This window comes from Protopterus annectens, chromosome 10.part0 (assembly GCF_019279795.1).
Source record: "Protopterus annectens isolate FY-2018-M chromosome 10.part0, PAN1.0, whole genome shotgun sequence".
Classification (NCBI taxonomy): domain Eukaryota; kingdom Metazoa; phylum Chordata; order Ceratodontiformes; family Protopteridae; genus Protopterus; species Protopterus annectens.
In genome coordinates, this window is record NC_056744.1 from 301,053,369 (window position 1) to 301,080,800 (window position 27,432).

Sequence of the window (27,432 nt, forward strand, 5' to 3'; positions counted from 1 at the left end):
TATACAACAGGGAAGGCTGTATGACATGAAATAATGAAATGTGCTGCATGATGGAGGATATTTCAGCAATCACAATAGAAGGAGGTGCATATAGTAAACTCATATATTCTGGTAAAGTTAGCACATATGGGGTGTGTATTTTTTATCAATATTTTTATAGCTATATTTGTTAAAAATTATATTTGGTGCAGTGTGAGCATCAAAATTAAATCCTATGATAAAGATAAACTTTTTACAATAGCAAGGGTACCGTGGAGTGGGTATTAAAGAAAATGAGGGAGGAGAAAGAGGAAATCACTACCAAAATGTATGCTGTAAGGATAGACATGAACATGAAGAAAAGAATAAGGCTGTAAGATATATACGTCAGTAAAATCAAGGTATGAAAGATAGAAGTAGCTAAGACTTATGGAGAGAGAAAACAATAGTATGAAAAAATAACAGATGAAAAGGGCATTGGAACAAAATAACAGAGGCGATTAGGTCAATCACCCCGTCAATGAATTCAATACATCACTAAGAAAGCACACCAAGAAAGCAAACGGTATCATTCTGTTGATAACTTTGGCTAATCAACTAGTTCCTGTTCAAGGAAACAAAGTTTTACAGTTCCTGTTCCACAGGACCTACTTGTAACTTGTTTTTTTTAGTCCTAAATATCTTGCTAACATGTTTGTTATTATACTTTTCTGACAGCTTTCCTACAATGTGTCACCAATTTTCCTTACTATGTTTTTTCACTGATTATATTCTTCTTATTCTATTAACAATGATACTGTTTATATTTTTTTCTTTCTTATTACTGTATTATTGATGACGCTGTTATATCACTGCTGTGGTGCTCTTGGCTGCTAATGTTTAAGTTCATCACCACTGTTTTGTATGATTATTTCAAGTCTGCAACTTGGCCCAGGTCATGCTTGAAAAGGATTTTCTCAGCAGTGTACTTATCCAGTTAACAAATTTATGTGTAAATAAATAAATAGTAAATCATGGATTCAACAGGATGAATATGCAAGAAATGCTATAAAAGAAAAAAAAAAGATTTGAAAAGATTTATGAAAATACTGATCTTTGTGTGGAGGTCAGTGTTAAGTAAGTTACCTTTGAAAGCACATATGAAGTTTAAAGGATAAGAAGGGAGATTGTGATATATGTAGCTTGAAAAATATAATAATAAAAAAAAAAAAAAAAAAAAAAAAAAAAAAACAAAGAACACGTTGTTGAGGTATACAATGCGGAGGTTTTGGGATTAGTTTAAGGAAGTATTTTGCATGAATATTTTGGCAGCATTGTCATGAACGTGATATTGTATGGATGATATGAAATCAGAAATAATGTTTGTTACCCTATGACACCTTTGGAAATGTAGGTGTAAATGATTACTGTTTAAAAAGCTGTAAGGGATGAATATGTATTAAACAGACTTACACGATGTTTGCGGCTAAAGTGGTGGGGTAAATAAGAATAAATCAGAAAGAATGAAAAGGATAACATTTGTGTAATGGATATATAAAAATGAGGTGTAGGGCATTGTAGTAGAAAAATGATAATGATTCACCCCTTCTCTTTGCAGTAAATGCAGTAGGATCTATTGCATCCACCTTAACTACCGCCAGCTCAAGTAGATGTGACCTCAGTTTGACATCTCGTCTGAAGGAAGGTACACAAAGGAGTGCTGCATTCTCCTCACACCACACTGCTCTTCCAGTAGTAGAATGTGCAGCTATGCATCAGATGTGGGAAAAGGACCCATAGCCTTTAGATCTCCCACCATCAAAGGACACTGGCACTGGGGTCCATATAAGACAACATAATCTGTAGGCTATTATTATTATTACTACTGTTAGTAATAATAATAATAATAATAATGATATATATATTTTTTAAGAATAAGGGTGATGTGCAGAGTTGTAGTAACTACAGAAGGATAAAACTGATCAGTCACAGCTTGAAGTTATGGGAAAGAGTAGTGGAAGCTAGGTTAAGAAGGGAGGTGATGATTAGCAATCAGCAGTATGGTTTCCTGCCAGGAAAGCGCACTACAGATGCAATGTTTGCTCTGAGAATGTTGATGGAGAAATATAGAGAAGGTCAGAAGGAGTTGCATTGTGTCTTTGTTGACTTGGAGAAAGCATATGATAGGGTGCCTAGAGAGGAGTTGTGGTATTGTATGAGGAAGCCAGGAGTGGCAGAGAAGTATGTAAGAGTGGTACAGGATATGTACAAGGGTAGTGTGACAGTGGTGAAGTCTGCAGTGGGAGTGACAGATCCATTTAAGGTGGAGGTGGGGTTGCATCAAGGATCAGCTCTGAGCCCTTTTTTATTTGCAATGGTGATGGACAGGTTGACAGACAAGATCAGACAGGAGGCCCCATGGACTATGATGTCTGCAAATGACATTGTGATCCGTAGTGAGAGTAGGGAACAGGTGGAGGAGACCCTGGAGAGGTGGAGATATGCTCTATAGAGAAGAGGAATGAAGGTCAGCAGGACTAAGACAGAATATATGTGTGTGAATGAGAGGGAGGATAGAGGAATGGTGAGGATGCAGGGAGTAGAGTTGGTGAAGGTGGATGAGTTTAAGTACTTGGGATCAACAGTTCAGAGTAATGGTGTGTGTGGAAGAGAGGTGAAGAAGAGAGTACAGGCAGGGTGGAATGGGTGGAGAAGAGTCTCAGGAGTGATTTATGACAGACGGGTATCAGTAAGAGTGAAAGGGAAGGTCTACAAGAGGGTAGTGAGACCAGCTATGTTGTATGGATTGGAGACGGTGGCATTGACAAAAAGGCAGGAGTCAGAGCTGGAAGTGGCAGAGTTAAAGATTTTAAGATTTGCACTGAGTGTGACAAGGATGGACAGGATTAGGAATCAGTATATTAGAGGGTCAGCTCAGGTTGGCCGGAGACAAAGCCAGAGAGGCGAGATTGAGTTGGTTTGGACATGTGCTGAGGAGGGATGCTGGGTATATTGGGAAAAGGATGCTAAGGATGGAGCTGCCAGGTAAGAGGAAAAGAAGAAGGCCTAAGATAAGGTTTATGGACATGGTGAGAGAGGACATGCAGGTGGTTGGTGTGACAGAGCAATATGCAGAGGACAGAAAGAAATGGAAACAGATGATCCGTTGTGGCAACCCCTAACAGGAACAGCCGAAAGAGAAGACGATTATTATTATTATTATTATTATTATTACATTATTATTATTGTTGTTGTTGCGGCTGTCGTTGTTGTTATTATAACTTTTTGTTGGGTGGAATGCTATGGAGCTAATGCAAAGAGGTTACCTAAGGATATTAATTAACTTTTGTGCACAGCTTAGGTAGAATATAACACGATACAGATAGGTTAATAAACATTTACTTAAGACAAGCATTTATAGCACTGCTGTATAAAATAACTAGATGACACATGCAAATTTAACTGAGACAAGCAGCACAAAATTGCTATTTGCATTCCAGGGCATGAGGGAAGATGACAGTTTTTGTGTGCAGTTAATAGTACTGCTCAATTTGCAGGGATATCATGCAGCCTCTGTCTGGAAACTAGGCAGGAGCTGATATTGTGCTTTTACTACTTTTTCTCCTGAAAGAAAACACTGACCTTGACCTGCAGCTGCAGCTAATTCCCTAAGGAAAGGACTATCTCTTCGTATATATTCATTAGTTCTCTTAGAAGGCTGTTCAAAGTTTCTATAAATGCCAATGCATTAGGATAGACTTTATGATTCTTTGACCATGAATGACTGAGAACTGGTCACATGTCATGTCTGGCATTTTAAGATTGATAAACAGTATTTTTTCATCTCACTCGATATAACAAAACACATTGCGGATTCTCCCTAGCAGAAGGGGATAAAACAATTAGGTAAGAACTTTTGAGTCCTGGGCACACTCCCACACACACACATGGGTATACTTGAAAAGATCTGAAGAATGTGTGATTGACAGTAAAGAGACTGAAAGAAAAATATCTAAAAGAAAAATATCTAAACTGAAAAATACTGACAAAATTGAAATTATAGTAGGAGAAGGTTTATGCCCTTTCCTCAATGTTGTGTGATGTAGAAGTTGGTATATATATATATATATATATATATATATATATATATATATATATGTGTGTGTGTGTATATGTATATATATATATATATATATATATATATGTATTTGGGTCTACTTGAGTAGACCAACTTACCTGAAAATCGAAGCCCAGATACCTGAGACAAAAAGACCGAAAAGATCAGGACACCGAAAAGCAAAACAGCAGAAGTTTAACATGTGAAAAGAGTCAGTTGGCCAACATGATGACCTTTGCCCTTTTCCACACTGTAGTGCGATCCTGGAGTTGGTATATTAGTAAGCGGGAGTGTGGTGGGAGAAGCCCCCCACTTGGGTGGGTTGAGTTTAATGTGGTTTGTTTACATGGTGGTGTTGGACAACTTACTGTTTTTTCCAGTGTTGGTTTTTGATGTTTTGTATATTCGGTGTCCTGGTCTGTTCAGTTCTTTCATCTCAGGTATCTGGGCTTTGGTTTTCTGGTAAGTCGATCTACATATATATATATATATATATATATATATATATATATATATATATATATATATATAGTTAGCAGGGGGTGCAGGAGGGGGTGAAGGAGACACAGAACCCCCACATAGGGGGTAGAGGGGTACTTCCCCACCCTGCAAAAATATTGAATAATGTGACATAATCTAGTCACATAGAAAAACATTGAAAAATCTGACAACATTGAACATCCAGAGTGCAGATCACTGTAGTGATTTTTATGTAGTATTGCTAATTTTAATGTAGTATACTTTGAAAATTAATTTCAGAAATAAAGTTTGTGAACCTCATTTCTAGTGTATGTTTGTGATACTCTTGTTTGACTAATCATGAACTAAGAGTAAATTGAAATCTGCTAAATTATTTTAGTTTTAATGACTATTTAATACTTGTGTCACTTTCCAAGAGGGCCACGACTTTCTATTTATTAGATTTAAATTTCACCTCTCAGCACTCTGATCTTTCAGTTTCTCATGTGTGGCTATCTTGTATTCGTATTAAAATTTTGTAAAATTTTGAGAAGGAGACCACAGACAAAAAAGCAGCACATGTATTTACCTTTCATTTTAGCAGCTAAGTTACGTTACACAGATATGGATATTACAGTAAGAACCACAGTTTCATCACACATAGAAAATCAGCATACAATTTTTAGGCTGCCTTCTGACATCATAATTTTAAAACTCTTGTTTGTTATTCCCAGGTCTGTAGTGCCTTTACAGCTGAGAAAGGAGCTCATGCACACGTGAAGCTACATCATGCTCATACCAATATTATTGGACTGGGAGATTCCAGTACCTGGAAATTGCCATTTCTTAATCGATATGTTTACATGTTCATCGCTCCACTTGCTGTTCCAGTAATCACACCACTAGTTGCACTTAGTAAGTTGTGATTGTTTCTATCTGCTGGTAATATCATCTTCTTATTGGTCATTTGACTCTCACAACAACTTCACTATGATAAGAAGGTAGGATGTACAGATGAATTCCTACAGTACCAGTTACCCGACTGTTTAAAGTGACAGCAATGCAAACATATCAGAAGTTATTTTTAATAATTTTATAATGTTGCTTATTTTTATATTTGAATACATACAACACTTTAAATGTAATTGTATACTTGTAGCTTGATGGAAGAAAATAAAACATTTGTTGGTTGACAATCTCTTTTGGAAAGATTTTTGCACTGTAAATTGATATTTTGGATTGGGAGTGTGGCTAAAACTAAAGGAGATCAAACAGAGTTCAGAACAGCTATGAATTCAGGAAACTAATTTCTGTATGTGAAAGAAAGTGCTGGTACGCAAGTAATATCTAGCAGAAGCCAGAAAGAAACAGCTGTTGGCATTTATGTATAAACTAGACTCACGAGTTGTATGAACATTTTTGTACTAGATGTTATTGTCTATCATACCTGTCATGATGGTATTGGTGGAAAACTAGAGTAAGCTAGATAGTATTGTCTGAAATCTGTATAGAATCTGCACCACCCTTGTAGCCCTTAGGGAGCATATAGCAACATTTAGGGGCAAGTAAGTTCACTACTGGAGAACTTACCTAGTTACATGGTAGACGTTTATTGATCTTCTGCACAAGCATCTTTTTTGGTTCCCTTGAACCTCCTGGCACTGGCCAGACCCCCAGTGCCCCATATCTCCACAGAGTCTGCCTGCCGTCCTCCCACCTCCCTGGACTATTCCACTATTTTCTGGGGTTGGTCATGGATCCTAAGGGTATCCTGGGGCACAGCCTTGGGGGTTAATTTTTACGCTCTACCCACTTTTCCCTTTTCCTGACCCTCACATTTGTTGTCTGTGTCTTGGGGCAACTCCCCCCTATGGACCACTCCTCCCTTTAGGGAGCATTATCAATGAGCACCTTTCCTCCCTCCTGGTATGGGCATGCCTATCCCTCCCTGCCACTCCATCAGTCACCCGAGCTGCTAATCAAACCTGGGTTGTCTGGACTGTACTTAGGGCTTTATCCCTCTATGCCATTGGAACAGCTTTATGCACAAGCATATTAAGGAGAGGAAGACCACTCCTATCCATGGCTGCAGTCTTGTAAGCTACTTTATGTCTCAGTAGATGATCCTTGCAAAAATAACAATATATCTTGAAAGACAGTAAAGAACACAGTTAAAATATGAAGAAATAAATCATTCAGCTTTTTTAAAGCTATCTGAGAGATCCTATCAATACATTTTTTATTTATTTTATTATAAAAATGATTCACAGATCAAAAAATCTGATTCTCTTACCTACAACAGGCAAGGTCAAATAGATATTGAAATTATATTTTTTGATATTGCTTTAGTGTAATTTGCAGTGTCTGAGTATGATGTCATGTAAATGCAAGAGTGATTTATACAGGTTTTCTTTTTCACAGATGAAAAATCTCACAACTCACAGAATGTGACTAGGTTAAAACACATCAAAAGTCTTGGCACCAAAAATTGGTGGAAGAATGAAATGGCTAAAAAATATGCTTTTGGTTTTCACTCTAATACTAATTAGATGCTGAGGTTGTCATGCCATGGAAGGATAACGTTGCTGTCGTAAAATGAAGCATAACACTTGGATCATTCTTATGACAGATGTTCCTTGGGTTCTGAAGCAGAACGCTTGGATCATTCTTATGACAGATGTTCCATGGGTTCCAAAGCAGAACACCTGGATCATTCTTATGACAGATGTTCCTTGGGTTCTGAAGCAGACCACTTGGATAATTTTTATGACAGATATTCCATGGTTCCAAAGCAGAACACTTGGATCATTCTTATGACAGATGTTCCATGGGTTCCAAAGCAGAACACCTGGATCATTCTTATGACGGATGTTCCTTGGGTTCTGAAGCAGAACACTTGGATCATTCATATGACAGATGTTCCATGGGTTCCAAAGCAGAACACCTGGATCATTCTTATGACAGATGTTCCTTGGGTTCTGAAGCAGAACACTTGGATCATTCTTATGACAGATGTTCCATGGGTTCCAAAGCAGAACACCTGGATCATTCTTATGACAGATGTTCCTTGGGTTCTGAAGCAGAACACTTGGATCATTCATATGACAGATGTTCCATGGGTTCCAAAGCAGAACACCTGGATCATTCTTATGACAGATGTTCCTTGGGTTCTGAAGCAGAACACCTGGATCATTCTTATGACGGATGTTCCATTGTTTCCACGATGGTGATCGATGACTAGCTCAGTTCAGTTGGTTGTAGCTGTCCTAACTCTACTGGTATAAGTTATCTTTCTTTGCTGATTGAATTATACTTGGGCTGTCCATGCTCACTGTTTGTGTTCAAGTGCTGTGTACTTCAGTGATGAGTTTCTTCTTTCCCTACTGCTTTTGTCTGCACTTTTTGCACTTGCTGCCTGTCAGTCATCAGCCCCCTCGCTGGCAATCAACCCCATCATTTCCAGTCATTGAGATGAGACCTGACTAAGTGAGGTCATCACTGAGTCAGCCATCAGGGGCAGTTTAATATTCTTTATTTTTCAGCCCTATGTCTCATGTGCTTGCCTGACTAAGCAGCCAAATGAGCTGTGCAATGACTTTTCCACAGTGGTCATCTCTCACTGCTACAAGGGACATTGCCTGCAAGTGGCCTTGTGCCTTCATTGAAACACAGGAAGTGCTTGCCCTGGAAATTGCATTTTACCTATGAGCTCCCCAAGTTCTTGCAACACTCCACCCCTACCCCGGGAGAGGTGTATAGGATATATCCCATTCACTCCTCTCCATCCCTGTCCAGCGTAGGGGCAACTAATTGAACCCAGTCACCTTGGTTGCAGTCAGGCTCCATCCTCTGTACCATGTAGGAAGGCTTCTTTCTGCACTGTAGCTTGACTGTGAAGTTAGAACATATAATACTGAAGAGTGGGGAGGGCCTTGTTGTCTTCATATAGATTGTGAAGTGGGACTTGGCTCCTGCAACACCACTTAATCATATATTTGTAGGAGGGTTTTTTTATAATCAATAAACTTTTTATAAATCAATTACGTTTCAGTCCTAGAGAGGAGAAGCATACTTTATTACTTCAGACCACATGTTGCAATGTTTACTTCTTAACAAAAATATAACATAACATTTACATTAATAATAAGTAGGAAAGAGAGTGTTCTGTATTTAGAGTATCTGGTTGAATGTTTGCATGCTGATTGTTGGATTGCTCATTACTATGCTACAAACAACCTTATAATCACATCTGAGTGTAGACAAAGTCTTACAAAGGGTTTCATAAGTTTGTGGCTAGAATGTGGTAATATCAAAAGAGTTCTCTGCTTACATCCATGCATTCAGTATTAGTTCTGAAAAGACCTGACCCTGAGCTGTACTAGAAATGAGTATGGCACAGTGGAAATGTAATTAGATCCTTTTCAGCTTTGTTTAGTCAAAATACTCTGAGTGAGGTTTCCTTTCTTCATTAGGTCAGCTGATCATTAATTTCCCTTCACTTTAAGAGTGGAAAAGCTAACCACAGCAGTTATCTTCTCACTACATTGAGTGGCTCAGCAGTGCAATGAGGTCATATTTTCATTTTATAGGGTAGATAAGCTGATAGGTGCATTTTCTTTTCAGTTCCTTGGGTGGCTCAAGTGGCAAGTACATTCATTCTTTTACATAGGTCAGTGGAATCAATATGCCCTGCAGGATAGATTCTAAATTACAGAATATGCAGTCAGTGAATAGCAGTAGTTCGAGAAGAGACATGATAGTGCCTTTCAGTTTGCAAAATGCAGCAAACAAAATGTTGTGTTGTGAGTACTGGATTCAAAAATAGAGTATATAAAATTGTATAACATTGATAAAGGATACCCCCATTATGGACTTGTTAAAAATTAATTTGAAATTAATTTCTGAGCTATTGCCATTGGATGTTTATATATATATATATATACATACATACATATATATATATATATATATATATATATATATATATATATATATATATATTGTTTGGGGGTCCCTCATGCCTGCTAACCATTAGCCCTCTTCGGCAAGCTATGAGTCAATTCCTTCACTGCAGATTTTGAGTTCTAGTCCACTTATTTCATTTGGAGGTCAGAGCCATTTATAGGGTATCTATCAGGATATTTTTATGTTTGTTTTAAGGCCCTAACTCCATAAACCTGGTTGGCGATATGAGCATCTGCATCTCAATGCATGGACTTTTCAAAACAATACCCTAATGTAAGCAGGCCTTCACAAGCAGATATTGCAGAGGGCAGCAGTTACTGGCTTGGTAAAGCCAAGCTCTCATCCCTGGTCCTGGCCCTAGCCTATTTCTGGCAAGCCTCTCATCACACTGTGGTGATCCGCTATATGGTCCAACACTTACTTACTGAGGGATGGGTGAGTCAGTGTCAATCACTCACTCCCATCCTCCCCAACCCAACTTGTCTAGCACTTTAGCCACTGTTTGAAGTCATGGTAAATAAGCTATACTCAGGGACTTATCCATCTATACCATGGAGCCAGGTCTGTCATTGAAAGCTTAAGAAGTAAACAGTGGTATCCTTGGAAGTGGGTAGGAGCAGATTAAACTGGCATTTACCTAGGATTCTCAGAAAGGAGCTCTAGAGACAAGGTAGATTGAATACTGCTTCTGGTCATGTATGCATAAGTGTAAACTTTTTTCTTTTAGACTGGGAATATAAACAGTTATGGAGGCATGAAACAGTCTTCTGAACAAACATTTATGCATTTACTTCATTGTCCTCTTTCAACACTGTTATGATACCTTTACCATATGAATAATTGTTTAAGATGATTTTCATTGCTAATATAGCTACGCAGATTACAGATGTATAGCTAACTTCAGTGATGTAGAGATAAAGCTCTGACTACAGAAGAGAAAACTCGGGATCAGTTAGTAACTCAGGCATCTATTGGAGCTGACAGGGAGGAAGAATGTATCCATCATGTGAGGGAAAAGACTCTCTGCTAAGGGACAGATCTCTTATCAAGCTTCAGTGGCAGCACTTGACATGTGGTTGGTTTGAGAAAGTGTGAGTGCTCAAGGGCCCAGGGCAGGCATTGCTAGCCAACTTAAACTCAAAACAGTGTCAGCATACCAGGGGATGGGGATAAGAAAAATGTTGTGAGGCACTATCCAGTGTAAATGATCCTACTGTCTCTGTCTCTACTCCATATATCCTTCAGTGGCCACTAAGAATTGCCTCAGCTAGGAGGCAGTACTAGTGCTAGCAAGGATCTCCCAAGTCCAGTTCTTTTGTCAGGTGGTGCTAGGGGGAGGAGGAGGTTATAGTCATGACAGAGAGCGAGAGAGAGGTGTCAGCTCAGATAGTCAGGCTGGAGGACCTAGCAAACAACAAAAAAGGCCAATATGACAGAGCAAGCTGTCTTTGCCATCACTTAATCAGTCCTCGACTACTTCCCTTTTACGAATCACAGAACATCAAGAATGCTGTTCTTACCTTGTAACATTCTGCATTTCACAATGGCTCAGTCAGAGCTGATATGACATATTTATTGTAACTCACCATGTCATGCTGTGCCTAAAATATATTCAGTGTTGTATGCACTATCACAGCCTAAACATTGGGGTTACCACAACACGAGCATGATAATACAGGAGGACTGCTTTCTTTGAGTAGTAGAAGTAGGGTAAGTTGATACAGAAATTGTGCTTACTAATTTTTCTGTAGCCATTTAAAGAATAACAAAATCATTTGCAATACATATTTATTTTATGTAAGTGTTACAGCAGTTAACTGTTAACGGTGAAACTCCAGCAGCATAGGACAGGAAGTGGAATGTGTTGCATGTCATTTGCAAAGGTAGAAATAAAGGAGATACCTGCAATTTACATTCTCAGCCCCCCTTAGTTAAAAAAGTGTCTAGAAAGTGATATTTCATTTTTGGGATAGTCTCTTTGCAAGCTTCCAAAGAAATAGCTTTGAATATCTCCAGCCCTAAGCTCTGTATCTCAGCATTTTTCATTTATTTATTTCCTTTAACCCATGCCCCTGGGATTTCTGTCCCTTGCTCTGTTATGATATGCTATTATCATCTATTAATCATAAAAATTCTTTTCTCTTTCCATCTGAATTTGATGTGAAAGCAGTGCTGTAGTGCATCCATTTGCACATTTACTGATTGAACAGTTTCTCCCCTGGTCAAAACAAATGAGTGCAACGAAATTGAATGAACAGGCCATGTTTATACTCACCTCTTATTCAGGCCTGCAGTAATTACAGCAGTCATCAAATTGTTCTTTCTGCTGCATGCACTATTAAAGCAGAGTGTACTCACTGGGGAGCAACCAGTTTTTGGAGGAAGCAATGGAAGGATAGCCATTTATCTACGTTTTTAAGAGATTTGATGGCTCACAGTCAAACATACATTAATTAGTCAATATTTTCTCAATTCTTAATATGAGAGTTTGGACTGCAGCAGATATATTATTCTTTTCTGGTTACTTAGTAATTAATTTTATTTTGAAATTGAGTTAATTTTTCTTCATCTTCCTTTCATGTGGTGGAACTTGCAAAAGCTTTTTTTTTTTTTTCCTTTGGCCAAGCCAACTGTTTTTGTATTTTTGTCTACTACTGAGAAGTGTCTGACGTACTTCACATCTATGATTTCAGGGATTACTACACCTATTGCAAACTTGCTTTAGTTTTTTTTTCAGTTAGCAGGAAATTGCAGCATATGAGTCTTTTTCCTAGAAACTGTCACAAGTGGAAATCAGATGTGTGAATGAGAAAACTGTTCCCATCACATTGTGCTGGCAGGAGAGTCATGCATGACTTTGTTGCACTTTTCCCATTGCAACAAATGGGTTTTGCATTATACTTAAAATCTTCACCTTAAAGACATAAGGTTGAGGGTTTAATTCTGACCTCAGGTTATTGCTTCCATAAATAAAAATTGCAATGTAGTCCTAAAACCACGGTTTTAGATTCAGATATAAACAAATTGAGTTAAAATGGCACTTATAGCCCAATAGGTATTGGACTTCTCCAGTTATCCAGGTGAGTGATATGTCAGAGGTAATGCCTATGATGCTACCTGTCATAATGATTTACATTTATATATGTATTTAATAATTAGTTAATAGGTGAGCTGGCCTGAATGTATTTTGTTCAGCCATGAGTCATGACTTGGGCCCAAAGCAGAAAAAAACTGAATAATAGCTTTTGGGGAAAGACAAAACCTGCCATTGTAGCAGTACGGTACAACAGGACTTTTATCAGCAAGAGAAAAGTAGTTGCTACAGAGAGGGATGGCTGGACACTAACTGGTCTACACAACTAATGCATTATGGTCTGAAATCATTTTAAAATCAGAATTTAATAAGAAATACACTTATTTCACAATTAGTCTTGTTAAACACTACTAATATAATATGTCCAGTAGACTACAGTTGACCACTACAATGAGAAACTTAGAAAAAAGTAGTCCTATGCAGTGATATCATATTCATCCCTATAGAATCATGATTTAATATTACATTTCTAAGACAGACAATTTAAGAAGACAAAGAATACAAAATGCTATATAAGTGGTAGAAAGAAGACAACCCTGAAATACTTTTAAAATAGCAGGCTCAAAGTTTAGGAGGGTAAACACAAAATTATACGACTGGTCTCTTGTACAAGAAAAAAGTATTACAATTAAAGTCATTAGCTTTTAGTAGGAGTGAATGGCTGATGATGTAAGTGACAAAACGTGAGCTGATACCTATTCTATAAGATATTCCAGAACTGAGGCAAGTGCACCTAGTCTCTGCAGTGAAATGGTTTACAAGTTTAATTTTGAGATTTTTGAAATGAGAGGTAGGAGAATTGCTGACAATTCAAATTACCAATAGGTGTATATACAGTGTGCATGTGAATGTTTGTGCATCCTGGAAACAGAGTGGCACATTGTTCAGAACTGTTTTTTGTTTTATGCCTGTAGTTTGCTAGGATGTTTTGGCTGTGCTGCAGCCCTGAGTTGTATAAATTGAGTAATGTCTGAACTGTACATATGATTAGTACAGAGATGTTTCATGGGAGTTTCAGCTGCATCCAGTATAATTATCTAAGGAAAAGAGCTATCACATGTAATTATGTAGTGGGAGGTGACCTAATGGTTAAGGTGTTTGCCTTACAAACACAAGGTGCAGGGTTTGAGTCTCACAAGGGATAATTGTTTAGGCTTACAATGGCTCGCAAGGGCAGTTAGCCTAGTATTAACCTAAAAGCTTTATTTTTTTTACCATGGTGCCTTATTGGTCAGATCTGTACCAGTCAACCACTGACTTGTTGTTGAATAACAGATGCCTCAACTGAACCATTATTTTGCTTAAATAGGATTGCAAACTGAACAGTATTCAGTAACAAGGGTAAATTTCTTAGTTATCTATGGCAGCTAATTAGTTGTGATTCGCTAAGGAAACTTATGAGTGTGCTGCTATGATTGCCAAAGGGCTGTTTTGCTTTGGTTTGTTGATTTTCTAGGCCTGTGTACAATTGCCACATTTGCATGATGCTACTTATCACACAGAGCCATTTTACAGTAAGTACGTAGAACTTTAATGTTCTCTATAAAACTAACCTCCAAATGTTTTCAGTACTTAGTTGTGCAGTGAGCAACTGATTGGCGCATAGAGGAGTACTGCTTCACACGTTTAGATCAACATTGTAGTCGTTACCCATATAACACCCAAGCAAGTTAATTGTAAACCCCTCCTGTACCACCTTGTAGATCACAGAATAAAAATCTGGAACCATGGAAATGCACCTTCCTACTGTTTTTGTCACCATCTTGATGGAAATGAGTATCCTGAGACAAAGTAGTAATTTTCTCATGTATACTAACATTCACCTAATTCTTAAACAATCTAATACAAGGCACGAGCGATGTAGTTACACAATACAACTGGAGATAAAGCTCTCACAAACAATTGCTATCAATACCAATCTCTAGTCGTAAGAGATTCAGTTGTGAGACACACTGATGCCCCTCTCACCAGGCTGAGCAAGAAAAGGGTCACAGTCAAATGCCTATCAGGAGCCAAGATTTGCCACAGTTATGGCTGTTTCTTCAGGCTTAGAGTATGTAATATTGTTTACTATTAGCTAAGTGTAATTTTGGACATTACTGCAAGTAGACATATGACTCAGTCATACTACACGTGACAGTAAATTACCTGAGTTGTATCTCCCAGGACTACATGAAGAGAGACACATTGGAGCTTTCAGTATATGTGCCTGAGGCATTTTACTTTTCCCTAGAATGATGCCACAATATGAACAAAAAGTGATTGATTTTAACAATTTGCTTAGATCTTGGTGTCATTCAAAGGGAGTGCAATATATATCTCTCTGGGAGGACATGGTAGACAATCTTAACTACTTTACTAGGGATGACGTGTACCTTTGTATGTTGGCAAAAACCTTATTCACCCACATAGTGTCTTAAACAGTCAGTCTACAAAAGCTTCAAATGTAGCAAAACACAATTCAGAAAACAGGAAGGCATTACTACTCAATGCTAGGAGTCTAAACAGAAAACTACATTCTCTACAGACACTTCTTACCCTAGAATGCATTAATATATGCACTGTCATGAAGATCAGGTTCAAGAGCACCCCATCAGTGCAAAGTTTCAACACCTACTATGTGTTCAGGCCCATTGTACTAAATGAAGCGACTAAAGGCAGCAGTGTCTCTTTATTTGTAATATAGAATTACACCTCCAGACTTATTAAGCAGGATAATAGCCTGGAACCCCACCATGCCCAAGTTACCATTAACATAACCTCATTCGATCATCCCCTTTGCCCATGACTCCAACTGTCTAATATGAAAAGTCCTAAGCATTCAGCCCAACACCATTTTTTTATGGGATATCAATGATGCATCCATTAACTGGGAAACATATACATTCCCAAATATGTATGCTTGGAGTTTTCTGTACTTCATAAACACAAACTCACCACCATTTAGTTTATACCCCAACTAAGGGCAATAAAATCTTGGAATGGGTTCTTATCAGTATAGGACAGCTCTCTTGCCCCTCTAGCTGTAACACCTTCCCTAGTCAAATCATACCATAAATCAGTCATATTCACCATAAGACTGAAGCATCTTCCAATAGCACATTAGAGATCATGACAAAGCAAATCTATTAAAGCTGAGTGATAACCTAGCAAAGTTCAACTTTCCTTTCTGCCCTGAGGATGCCACTACAGATGTGGAATCCTTCACTATCAAATTCTATGAACATATAAATAATTGCAATAGAAGCATCTATCCAAATTATGGCCAGCAAAGTTTGCTATCTCATTTGATAGCAAACTGGTTCATTTAGTCTAAGCCTGAAGACAAAGCCAATCTTCTAGCAGAGAAATTAACTCTAACTTCATCCCCCTGTCCCTAGCATTTCCAGACTTCTTATTAGTGAAAACAACTCCCCCTTAAATCTCCCAGCAACAAGCCCCCAATGCACTATCCAAAGCCAAGAATACTGTTTCCATAGGGGTGGATAGCATACCAGAATGCCCCTTAGTCAGCCTGAAATACAACCTTACAGAAGCTTTTCAATATTAGCCTTCAAACAGGTTTTCTATCAAATACATGGAGGACTGCAGTTGTCATCCACCTTTACAAAGGTTTGGGCAGCAACAAGTCTGGGCAACATAGACCTATAAGCCTGACCAGTCTCATCTGTAAGGCCATGGAAAGAATCATTATGGAATTAATAAACAAAGACATAAGCAACCTACAAAATATTGACCTGAGTCCGTTCAGTTTTATCAAAGATGGCTTTAGAGGACTTTACAATATATCTGATTTGCTTTTTCAAGCTGTGGAGGGTATTCTTCCTCTAGTGAGTAAGTTCCCTCTTGTTCTTGGATAACACTTTCTTCCTTTTGTTATGTAACCTATTTATACTTGCAGTCCACCAAGGTAGCCTGATTCTTTGGGAGGAGCTGGTTTTGATCCTGACATGTACAGCCGGGTCTATACAATTGTTTAAATGTCTATACAGGGCATTTGTGTACTCCTCTGCATAGGAGTCATTGTTGGCTGTGTTAGCAAGGTGTTTGAAACTTTTTATACCCTAGCTTAGTAGGTTGAAGTTTGCTTTGGAGAAAATTTTCAGTTTGTTTACTCCTGTGGGGGTGTACAGTCTGATCTTTAGTTCAAACAAGACAGTTTTATGGTCTGACCTCACCAGGGAGGGCAACACACAGGGAGTAGTGCAGTGACCCCCATGTTGGTGAGTACTAGTTCCAGGACATTTGAGCCCCTTGTAGGTGTGCAGAGTAGCTGTTCTAGAAAATTTGAATTAACAAAGTCCCGGAACCTCAGGGCGATTGCATTTCTGCTCATGCATGCTGTCCAGTCTATGGAAGAATAGTTGAAATCTCCCATGACCAAAGTGTCTGGCTGTATAGGGAGTGTTTGTAACAAGTCCAGGTAGTCAGCGTGTTTCTTTTGGTTCATTGTGGGGGACCTGTATCCAGCGATGATGTGGTAGGGTGTGATACCTATATTTAATTGTACCTGGAGTAGCTCTAGAGAGTCATACTGTTTAACCAGTCTCAAGGTGTATTTGGATTTAATGAAGATGGCTACACCTCCACCTTTGGTTCTTTCATGCTCGTTTTGGAGTCTGAATGTGTGGAAGGTGTTATAGCCTTGTATGGTTGGAGTGCTGTCTGTGGCTTTGAACCAAGTGTCACTGACTGCATAGACATCAGCATCTTCCAAGGTAAGGAGTGCTTCCAGGTCGTGCAGTTTTCTGTTGAAGCTCCTGGCAATAAGCAGCATAACCAAGAGTTTGTGTCGAGTGGACTTCTTTACATCTGCAATTGTTTTGTTTTGGCATTGCCTAAAAAAGGTACTCTGGGGGAGGCAAGCATCTTTATCTTTACCAGCATCCAAAAGACTACAGGAGACAGGTGAAGACCATCTCTGGTAAAGCAAAGTGGTCTGTCGACCATGTCATCCCAAGCTGACAGATATTGGATCCCCTTGGACTGACAACAGAAGCTAAGCCAATTGTTGAAGTTAGTAATCTTTTTTCTGTATTGTGGCATCATCCTGGATGAAGGAAAAATGTTACTTTGTGCTAGGGACATACCCTCCTGGGGCACATAATCTGAGAGTTCAGTCATGTATCTCTTCATATAGTCCACCGAGGTACATCTCAAGTCTGATTTGCTTTTTCAAGTTGTGGAGGGTATTCTTCCTCTAGTGAGTAAGTTCCCTCTTTTTCTTGGATAACACTTTCTTCCTTTTGTTATGTAACCTATTTATGCTTGCAGTCCACCAGGGTAGCCTGATTCTTTGGGAGGAGCTGGTTTTGATCCTGACATGTACAGCCGGGTCTATACTATGACAGAGACATAAAGATGTTGGTGGTCTGCAACTGTGCCTCCCTGTCTGTTGTAATGTCCTGTGCCTTTTCCTTTGCAAAGATATCTTTAGTGCTCTGGCAGAACTGTTCTAAGGGCCAATTATGGATGCCACAGCATTCACATCCTGTGTCAGTCCCTGGCAGATCTAGTCCTAATAATGCTTGTCTGCAGCAGCTTTATCAATAAGGTGCCTATCATGGGTGCAGATGGCCTGTGGTAGTAGTTTATTCTTCTCACAACTGAACTTTTGTAGGTGCTGCCTCCCTTGGGTGACCATGACAGTACCCATATAGACTTGTGGGCAAAACATGTCAGTTAGTGAATGTATATGTTACAATGTAGCACACATACAAGTATGAATGTGCCCTCCTTATAGACCTATTTAGCAGCTGCAGTTACTGCTATGTACATTTCACCCCCTGTTGGTACTATATCCAGGCTTCTACATGTGGCAATGGAACCCAACACCCTTTTTGGCATGTAATACCCCCAGTATCCTATGTTCAAAAAGCACCAACCCCAAAGAGCCAGACAGTACTGTACCTTGCCAGTTTGCTGGGGTCCCACTTTACATACATCAATATATGTGCCTCACTCTCCTTAAGCGGTACCACAGGGTTTACAGTTGTGGCTGAGGTACTTTAACAGGGAATAATTCCTTCCTTAACTCTGTGATACTTTACATGTAGAGAGCTGTAATCACTTTTCTCTACATATTAGTCATATGATTATAAGAAGTGCTGCTATCACTTTATATTGCACTCACAGCAGGCAATTCAATCAGTGGTTATGCTAATGAAACCTGATAGATTCACTATCTGTAGATTGCTGCCTCCATACAGTGCATTTCCTATACATATTGGCATAGACGGTGCAGTGGTAGCATTGTCGCCTCACAACAAGAGGTTCTCCAGTTCGATTCTTGACTGGGGTGCCTTCTGTGTGGAGTCTGCATGTCTTCCTTGTGTTTGTGTGGGTTTCCTCTGGGTGGTCCAGTTTCCTTCCATGTTATAAAGACATGTTTCTCCCTGGGCCTCAGCTGAAAATTGGCTTTGTTCCAAGTTGGACTTTCCTATTAACAAATGTTAAATAATAAATAAATAAAGCAGATACCATGCATGTTTATGCAGCTGGCATCTGTAGTAATGTAGCAGTGTGATGCAGCACTTGCAGCTCTGTGTTGTATGGCACATGAACTAGGCCAGGTGATGAAAAACAACAGATGTCTTCTATACTGAGGAACAATATCATCATCATAATGATGACCTGAGATAGTACCACCCTGACCTGCTCCATCAACGGGAGGCAGATGTTTAGGAGAGTGAGCCAAAGATGTGCTGTAAATAGTATTTCTTGAGTACTGCTGTTGTCTTGTATTATGTACAATGTTGTACAGGTATACTTAAAAGTACTTGGTTTGTTTTGCAAATTTAGATAGCATTACTGTAACATAACTGGGTGCCACAGGAGGCAGAAGTGCCTCTCTAGGCATTGGATGCATGTCTGTTATGCATCAGGCCACTGTACAACTGCATGACAAACCCACTAATATATTTCATCAAATGCACAATGTTCAGTATCTGCTAAATGCATGTGTAATTGTTAATGTATATTATTTAATGTCTGTTCATGTGTATTATTAAATAACTGATTCAAAATGTTTGTAATATGGTGAAGCTTTTTTCCCCAGGCTTCTTTTGAAAAAGTTTTTTTACCTAAACCCAGTCAGACATACCTGATAAATGAAAAAATAAATAAATGAAAACCTGGGTTTTTGTCATATATACAGGATAATGCCTTTCCATTATGTCATCTGTCTACAGGTCCATGTATGCAAGAGGAGGAGAGGCTGATCTCATCTTAGACTCTGACAGCTGCAACATCTGATACTGGGCTATCATTGCCTGCCAGATCTGCCTTCAGGAGGGCAATTGCAAGAGGTGGCCCAGAAAGGTCACATCTGCCCTCCATGTCTACTTTCTGGGGAAGGAGAAGGCTGCTTTCTTGAAGGTTGACTGGAGGGGTCTCCACTGGTACCTCAGCATCACTTGTAGAGGCTGATCACTCCTGTATTGTACCATCAACTAGAAAGCTGTCCTGGCAATGTAAAGCACCTTCTGGTGTGGCTTGTGGAGTTGCAGAACTGGCTGGCCCTGCATATCGGGCGTCCAGAAAAGCAAACTCCTCATAAAATCAGCTAACCAGGTGGGAGCTGTCTCTGTTTGTCATGCTTTGGACTAGTCTTCCAGCTGCTGATGACATTATTCTTTATCCCTTTTCCATTGTATTCCCTTTCTTATGTGTCCTTTTCATTGTTCATTGTCCGTCCCTCCCCATCACCAGCTGTCCAACATCAGTAAGTATGTTTCCAGCCACTGTCCTCCCACCTTTTGTGTGTATACTGCCATTGTCTGTCTGTCTGTGTCTGCTGCCCAGAGCCATGGGTGGCTCTTCTAGTTCCCAGGACTGTTCTCTAAGCTGGTGCCCTACTTCCCCAGCTCTTCATTTGAAGGGCAAAAAAAAAGGTTCTGTCCTTAACTCTAGCATTCTAAGTCAGATCCCTGTTCTCTCCCCACCCTGTTAGACCAAAAAAAAAAGAAAGAAAAGACATTGTGAAGGTGGCAGTCCTTCAGTCTGGCACACCAAGCCAGATCCTCACCCCCCCACTCTTCAAAAAAAATGTTATTCTTTTTAAATTGTAGCAAGCCAATTGCTATTTTTGTGCAGTTGGCTTGTTACAACTGGTGCACCGTATGGATGTGATTTCTGGGTGGTTTTATAGAATCGGACTCTAAAGAAGGAAGACTTCTATTAATGGAGTACCAGTTAAGGAAGGAGCATTGCTGTGGAGATAGATTATATGGATGGAGAAAAAGTCAGAAAAATTGGAGCATGAGGGAGTTCATCTTGTTTGATAATGGCATCTGTTTCAGCCTCTTCCAGATATCACAGTCATTAGATTTCAGTGTAACTAACAGGAACGCTGACACACTTGTGGACTTTTTTCAGTTTAGATGGATTGCTTGAGGAAAACCCCATGAAGAGAATAGTATCATAGAATGGTTTAGAGAACTAAATGTAGATTAATTTTCTTTTAGAAATTTGGTAAAAGGAGTCTTTGTTTCAGCACATGCAGCATAACAGTTGATTATACATTGTGTGTTTTTGTCATGTAATTGACATTAAGGTCATGTGATGTGGAATATCAGGAATGCTAGTTATTTAGTGCTGTCTGTGTATTCCTGTTGTGCTCCACTAGTGACAGAAATAAAGAAGTGTGGAGATGTGATTTTTATGATACCTACTGCACAAGAAAAGTGATCAGGATTTGTTGGTAGTAACAGTTCTTGAACCAATCTCAGGGCTGGAAAATCCCTCCTGTAGTTTTGCCTGATTGAGGGAAAGATACTTGTTTTTATACTGTACTGTATCATCAGTGTATTGAGATGTAGTTAAATCGGGTCATTGCAAGGGTAGAGAGTTAATGTACAGGCTAGGCTAAACATACCTCTCAACCTCTTACTGCAAGAAATCTGGATGAAGTCATAAATAATTGGGAGACAAAGGTCCAAAAATAGGGACACTTTTTAAATATTACTCTTACAAACTTAGAAAGTTGATAGTATAACAGATTTTGCATTAGCATGGATTTTCTAAGAACTATGAAGTCTGAAACTGAAATGTCTGCCATTATTTTCTGACTTCAACCCTCAATGATTTTTAAAGGATTTGATAGAAAACCACAATTTTATGAAAAACAGACTAAAATTATGAGGCAGATACCTGGACATTCTGCGAAAATCTGCACAGTTAAGAGGTATAAGGTTAAACAGTATTAGGCATAGCCTTGACTCCTGTAGCATAGTTTTATCAACTGTAAATTCAGTACAGTAGATCATTAAGCATTTAACTCTATGTTTAATGATGTCTAGCTAACTGCTGGCCAAGTTAACAATGTTAATGTTTAACACAAGGGAATTAAGTCTTTATAAGACTCATTTAAAAATGACAATGTCAAAGATATTGGATTAGTCTAGGAATGAGACAGATAGAATCTTGCCATTGTCAAGACATTCATAGCTATACTCAAAGACAGATAAGTGTATTTTTTGGCTTTGATCATCAAATTCTTCCATGTTTACTCTGCATTATAGATTTTTATCTACTAGCTATCCATATAAACCTGTCAACATTTTTCTTTTAAATCTCAGTAGATACCCATACATAAGTTTTCATAACTTGGTTTTAATTCTATGAAAATTTAACTGTCTGTATTGTATGCATTTTGAATCTTTTGTTGTAATTGCTTTCTACCTGGTGGCCAGACTCGTGTAAAGGGTTCATATACCAGATCACTTGCCCAATCAATCAATCAATCAATCAATCAATCAATCAATCAATCAATCAATCAATCAATCAATCAGTTTAATTGTTGCAGCAACCCATTCTGAACTGGTGCTTCAATATTCTGAGTACAGAGTTCCATATACCATACTGGGAGAGGTAGAGGTAAGTCTCCCATTACAAGATTTTAGCCAAGGTGTTTAAATAGTAAGCTGTTTGTTTCAACCAATAGCCCACATTTGTGCAGAGTGTTCTGGAAAGTTTCCTTAAAAAGCAGAGTGTCAGCCTTCCCTGATACTTTTTTGATAATATACTTGAGTGAAATATCAATGAAGTATGAGGCATGCTTGACACCAAAAGGCTGTAACTAAGTTTGCAGATAACAGCAAGCTAGGAGCAGTCATTGAATCCCCAAATGACTTAGCCTTCCTGCAGGACAGTTTGTCCCAAATAAATAACCAGTGCCAAAATCATAGACTGAAACTAAATGCCAATAAATGCATTATTGTATCCTTGGGAGATTATCTACTCAAGTGAACTATCACACTGACACACACCCTTAAGAGATGACCCATTTGTTCAGGATTTGGAACTTATGTGGAAAGTGACATAATTTTTGACCAGCATATGTCTGTTGTCATAAGAAAGTCCTTTCTGAACAGTTTATAAACAAAGAGATTATCTCTAGATTGAGTGATGCAATTGTCCCCTATAATGTCCCCTTTGGCATGTATCTGTCCAGACACATACAGCAACTGGAACAGCCATAGAGATACCTTACTAAAAGGATACAAGAGTTAAACAATATGGAGTACATGGACTGACTCAAAGCCCTGTCACTATTCTCAGTATCCTACAGACCGCTGAGATGTGACCTGTGTCTGGCATACAAGGCATCCTCCAACCCATTATGGATGGATTTAGTGCACATCAGCAAGTCAAATGGCATCAGAAATACTCAATCTAGGGATCTCAACCGCTTCTACAACATCAGCAGAATGGTTTGGAGGGACAGGTGCATTTCATAGAGGAAACCGCTGGTGTGGAACAGACTCCCCATCCACATGAAACAAAGTTCATCCCTGTTGAAATTCAAGAGTAACTCAGATCTGTGGATGGGAAACAGAAAATTTACCTCCGGACTACCCCCTGTACTACTAATGGACAAAGGTAGCTCCTAACTGCTTTAGTCCATGGATGAGACCCTTCAAATTATCTGTGGCATGATCCCAATTATTCTCATTAGGGGTACTATATAATTATTAACCACAGGATGGGCAGGGTCAATATATGACTAAATGAGATAGGTTATTTCGAGTACAAAAAGAGAAACTGGCTAGGTTAAAAATACCCCACAAGGCAGCTAGCCTAGTACTTACCTAATACCATACAAGTTTAGGAAGAATAATAGTTGAGCATTCCCATTCAATCCATTTCACTTTATGTAGCAGTTTCCAGAAATGTGCAGTGTTTATTTCACGAAAGCTGAAGATGGACTCCAGAATATGCCCTTCTGCATGAGAATTAATCCTATGATGAGTAGTCAGGGAGTAAATACTGACTCATAATAGTTAATAAAGGTATAAAAGCTTTTAAACTTTTGAAACAGGTTCATCAGGAGAAGGTGATGTGGACTGGTGCTTACCATGGTTTAAGAAATGATTAATCCCCTTCTAGAAAGTTTTAGAAAGTACATGTCTAACCAACAGTCTGGAGTTGTCTTCATGTGTTGACTTCTACAAGCTTTGTATTGGTGAATCAGAGAAGATGTTTTAGTCTAGCGATATTAGACCCATATTCTGTCCATCAGGAAATTTTTTAAGATTCTGGCATTCAGTGTTGTAGGCATGTTTTATTTCCAGGACTTCAAAGGCTCAAAGCTGGCCAGGGTACCAGTCCACATTTTGCAAGGTAATGGGTTGGTATGTTTAACAGCTGACAATACGATTATTCAACCAAAGATAACATCAATATTTGAACTAAGCTGAAAACGTGATTATCTGTTTTAGTTGTTGCTATTAATGTCTATAGATGTTATATGGTATTTTGGATGGCTGTTGTTTATATGTTTGTTCATTGTACAAGGTTATGTCTGTCAGTTTATTATACCCAAGTTTGGCAGATGATTTATTGCTTTTATATGTGTGTTAATATCAAATAATATCACACAGATTTCCGTTTCACTGCACCTACAAGACAAATATTTTTGCTAGTTTTATAATGAGATAAACTGAATGGTTTGATGGTGATATGTGTTAATAGTATTCTACAGTTTCATGTTTTTCTCGTACTGATGGGCAGTTCTGTTTGAAATTTGACGTTTGTGAAGGAAGGTCAGTAAAGATCTGTATGAAAAAAGGAGGCCCACAGTGTTAGTGTTGAAGCAGTAAGAGAAGAAGACACAGTCAGTGATGCTTTGATGCTTTTTTCACCTGAGCTCATGATGATATGAGTTAGTGCAATAATTAGTTGCCTGATGACACATTGCTGTCAGTGATCCACAGGTGACTATGACATTCATGGTTAAAGTCACTGAGGCTTAGGACCTTCTTTTTAACATTATGCTATATTCAAATAACATGAGTCTAGATCTGCATGGCACAGTAGTGGGTGTGGCTGTCCATAAACAGCTGGGGCAGTCACCTGGTGCATGGCCTACATGCCCAGTAGAGGAAAGGATAAGACGGATTATAACATGATAGGTGAATGCTGAAACATGACCGGCTACATAGATCCTTAATCTTAACAATCACACAGTAGAATGTCACAGATATAGAATAAAACTTTAAAACACTGAACTCTACATATTAAATGATATACACTTACAGTCAAACTATAGTAGCAGTAATGCACCAGAGTGTGGATTGCAGTAGAATAACATACCTGAAATTTTCTATCACACTGAGCGTTTGGTTTCTTGAGCAGCAAAGTTATCCTTGGTGTTATCTCTGTATAATACATTTCCAGTTGTGTGCTATATCTACAGTGACAAATGAGTTTAGGAAGTTTTAATAAAGTCCCTGCTGCAGTTACAGAGTCCTTGGTGCTCATTAACATGTTTAACAGTGCATTCCTTCCTTGCCATTCTTCCTTGCATCCTGTAGGATCATTCAGAATTCATGAAAGGAGCATCCTTAACCTAAGCTCCGAAAGGCCCTTCTGACAAGTTAGTACATGAGTTGGAAGTGCAGTCCGGCAGTGGTAAAGAACAATACAGTATAATACTATATTAAGCAGTATGTGTTCTGTAATATAAATCAAAGTGGTATTTTTTTTTTCACCACAGGGTAATTATGTTTTTTTTTTCCACCCCATGGTAATTAAGTACCATAGCTATCAGATTCTGGGGTATGCGTTCTCCCCTCTAGTAATCATTTCCAGGTTGTTGATTGTAAGCCAAGCTGAAAATCTGAATAGCAGTTTTTCACTCTTGCTGCAGGCATTCCTAATTTAAATTTGTGTTTTTTTTTTTCACTTCTCTTGTTTTCTCAGGTCTTCTCTGGGATGTGCCTCTGAAGGTTGCACTGAGAACCATCTTTCTGATATCACTAGGCCTCTGGGCTAATTATTGGCTACTGATTAACATCTCTGGATTCCAGTCTGTGTGGTCTGCTATACTATGTATGTTTCTGAGCAGAGCTCTGTTATCCATCCCATATGTACATGTCAACATATTTCAGGTAAGATATAACAATGTCAAGCCTGTACGGGTAATATCACCTCTAAGGTCAAAACAGATACCTGCATTAAAAATACCATATCATATCGTACAGGAGCAATTTATATGTTCATTTCACTTCACCTGACAGTATGATTCATTGCCAACATTCCACTAGAAACTGCATTGAGATCATACCTCTCAACCTCGTAGAGCAGGAAATATGGACAAAGCCATAAATAATGGGGGTAGGGAGGCAGTTTAGAATGAAAAGTTTTGCATTATCACAAATTTTCTGAAGGGTATGAAGTCTGAAACTATATCTGTCATTTTTCTGACTTCAGTCCTCAATGGTTTGCTTATGATTTGCAAGAAAACCAAACATTTTATGAGAAACTGACCAAAACTATGAGGCAAAAATCAGGACATTATGTGAAGATCTGGGCAGCTAAAAGGGATGACTGAAATGTATAGTTTTTAAACTTGGCATATACATTTTTAAAAGTAGCTATAATTTGTTCACTTGGCAAGGTGACTATTATGAATGATAGGTCATGAATATCGTCTGTATGCTGACACAGACTATCAGAACTTTTGTGTAACACTTTTATTTACCATATTTCCAGGCACAAATAGTGAAGAATAATTTCTCAGTCTCTTCTGAATGAACTCTTTAGGTAAGATACTGTATTTCAGGCCTTAATCTCCATATTACCAAAGCTACTGTACTAATGACTTCACTGTTTCTGAGCTACACATTAGTTTAATGTATTAAATTAATGTAAATCACTTGAATTCATTCTTAGAATGTGTACTCCCACAAACTGCTTTATCCTCAAGCTATAATGTTAACTGAATAAGTTCACTGGACATAAGTGCCCCTTTTCAGAGGAGACCAGGGAGCAATCTCTGGTTAAGTGTCTTGTTTGGAGTCATACAGTTTACCAGTGGAAATTTAGGGAATCAAATCCAGGCTTAGAGGATGAAGCTCAATAAATTATAGCCTGAAGCCTCTGTGCTGAACTGAGAGACTGCCAGTGTCTACAAACGCCTCTGCACTTTACTAAATAATAAGAAGAAAATGAACTGCTTGTCAATAACTGAACATACCAATGTTTTTTTCTGGGCGATTTAAACACTAAATGGCAACTTTTGTAATTCATAAAGGCATAAACTGAAATAATGCCACCTTTCTCTGCCCAGTAACATTTTGCAATCAAGGATGTTCTTCACTGCTGCAGTAGCCTAAGCTATATTGGTTATGTCCTACATAGTATATAACAGCTGGCCAGCTTCCAAACCTTTAGGGCACCTACCATGCACCCAAACCATTAGTCAGCTTGAGCTGAGCTGACTAAAAAGACAGGTTTGGTTTCCAAGCCCATGAGAGTTTTCCTGCAACTGAAGAGTACATTCCTCTGAAGCCTTTGAAGATGGACAGTCAGCTTGTGCTGTTTCTTTGCTGAGCAG

General features: G+C 38.6%; 1 protein-coding gene across 1 annotated transcript in view; it reads left to right on the plus strand.

The window, feature by feature from the left end:
- FADS6 (fatty acid desaturase 6) overlaps positions 1-27,432 on the plus strand; it is a 328,797-nt gene that overhangs the window by 183,290 nt on the left and 118,075 nt on the right. The window contains exons 3-4 of the mRNA XM_044085175.1: positions 5,269-5,449; positions 25,797-25,984. Coding sequence (XP_043941110.1) covers positions 5,269-5,449; positions 25,797-25,984 — 369 coding nt within the window. The remainder of the gene's footprint in view (positions 1-5,268; positions 5,450-25,796; positions 25,985-27,432) is intronic.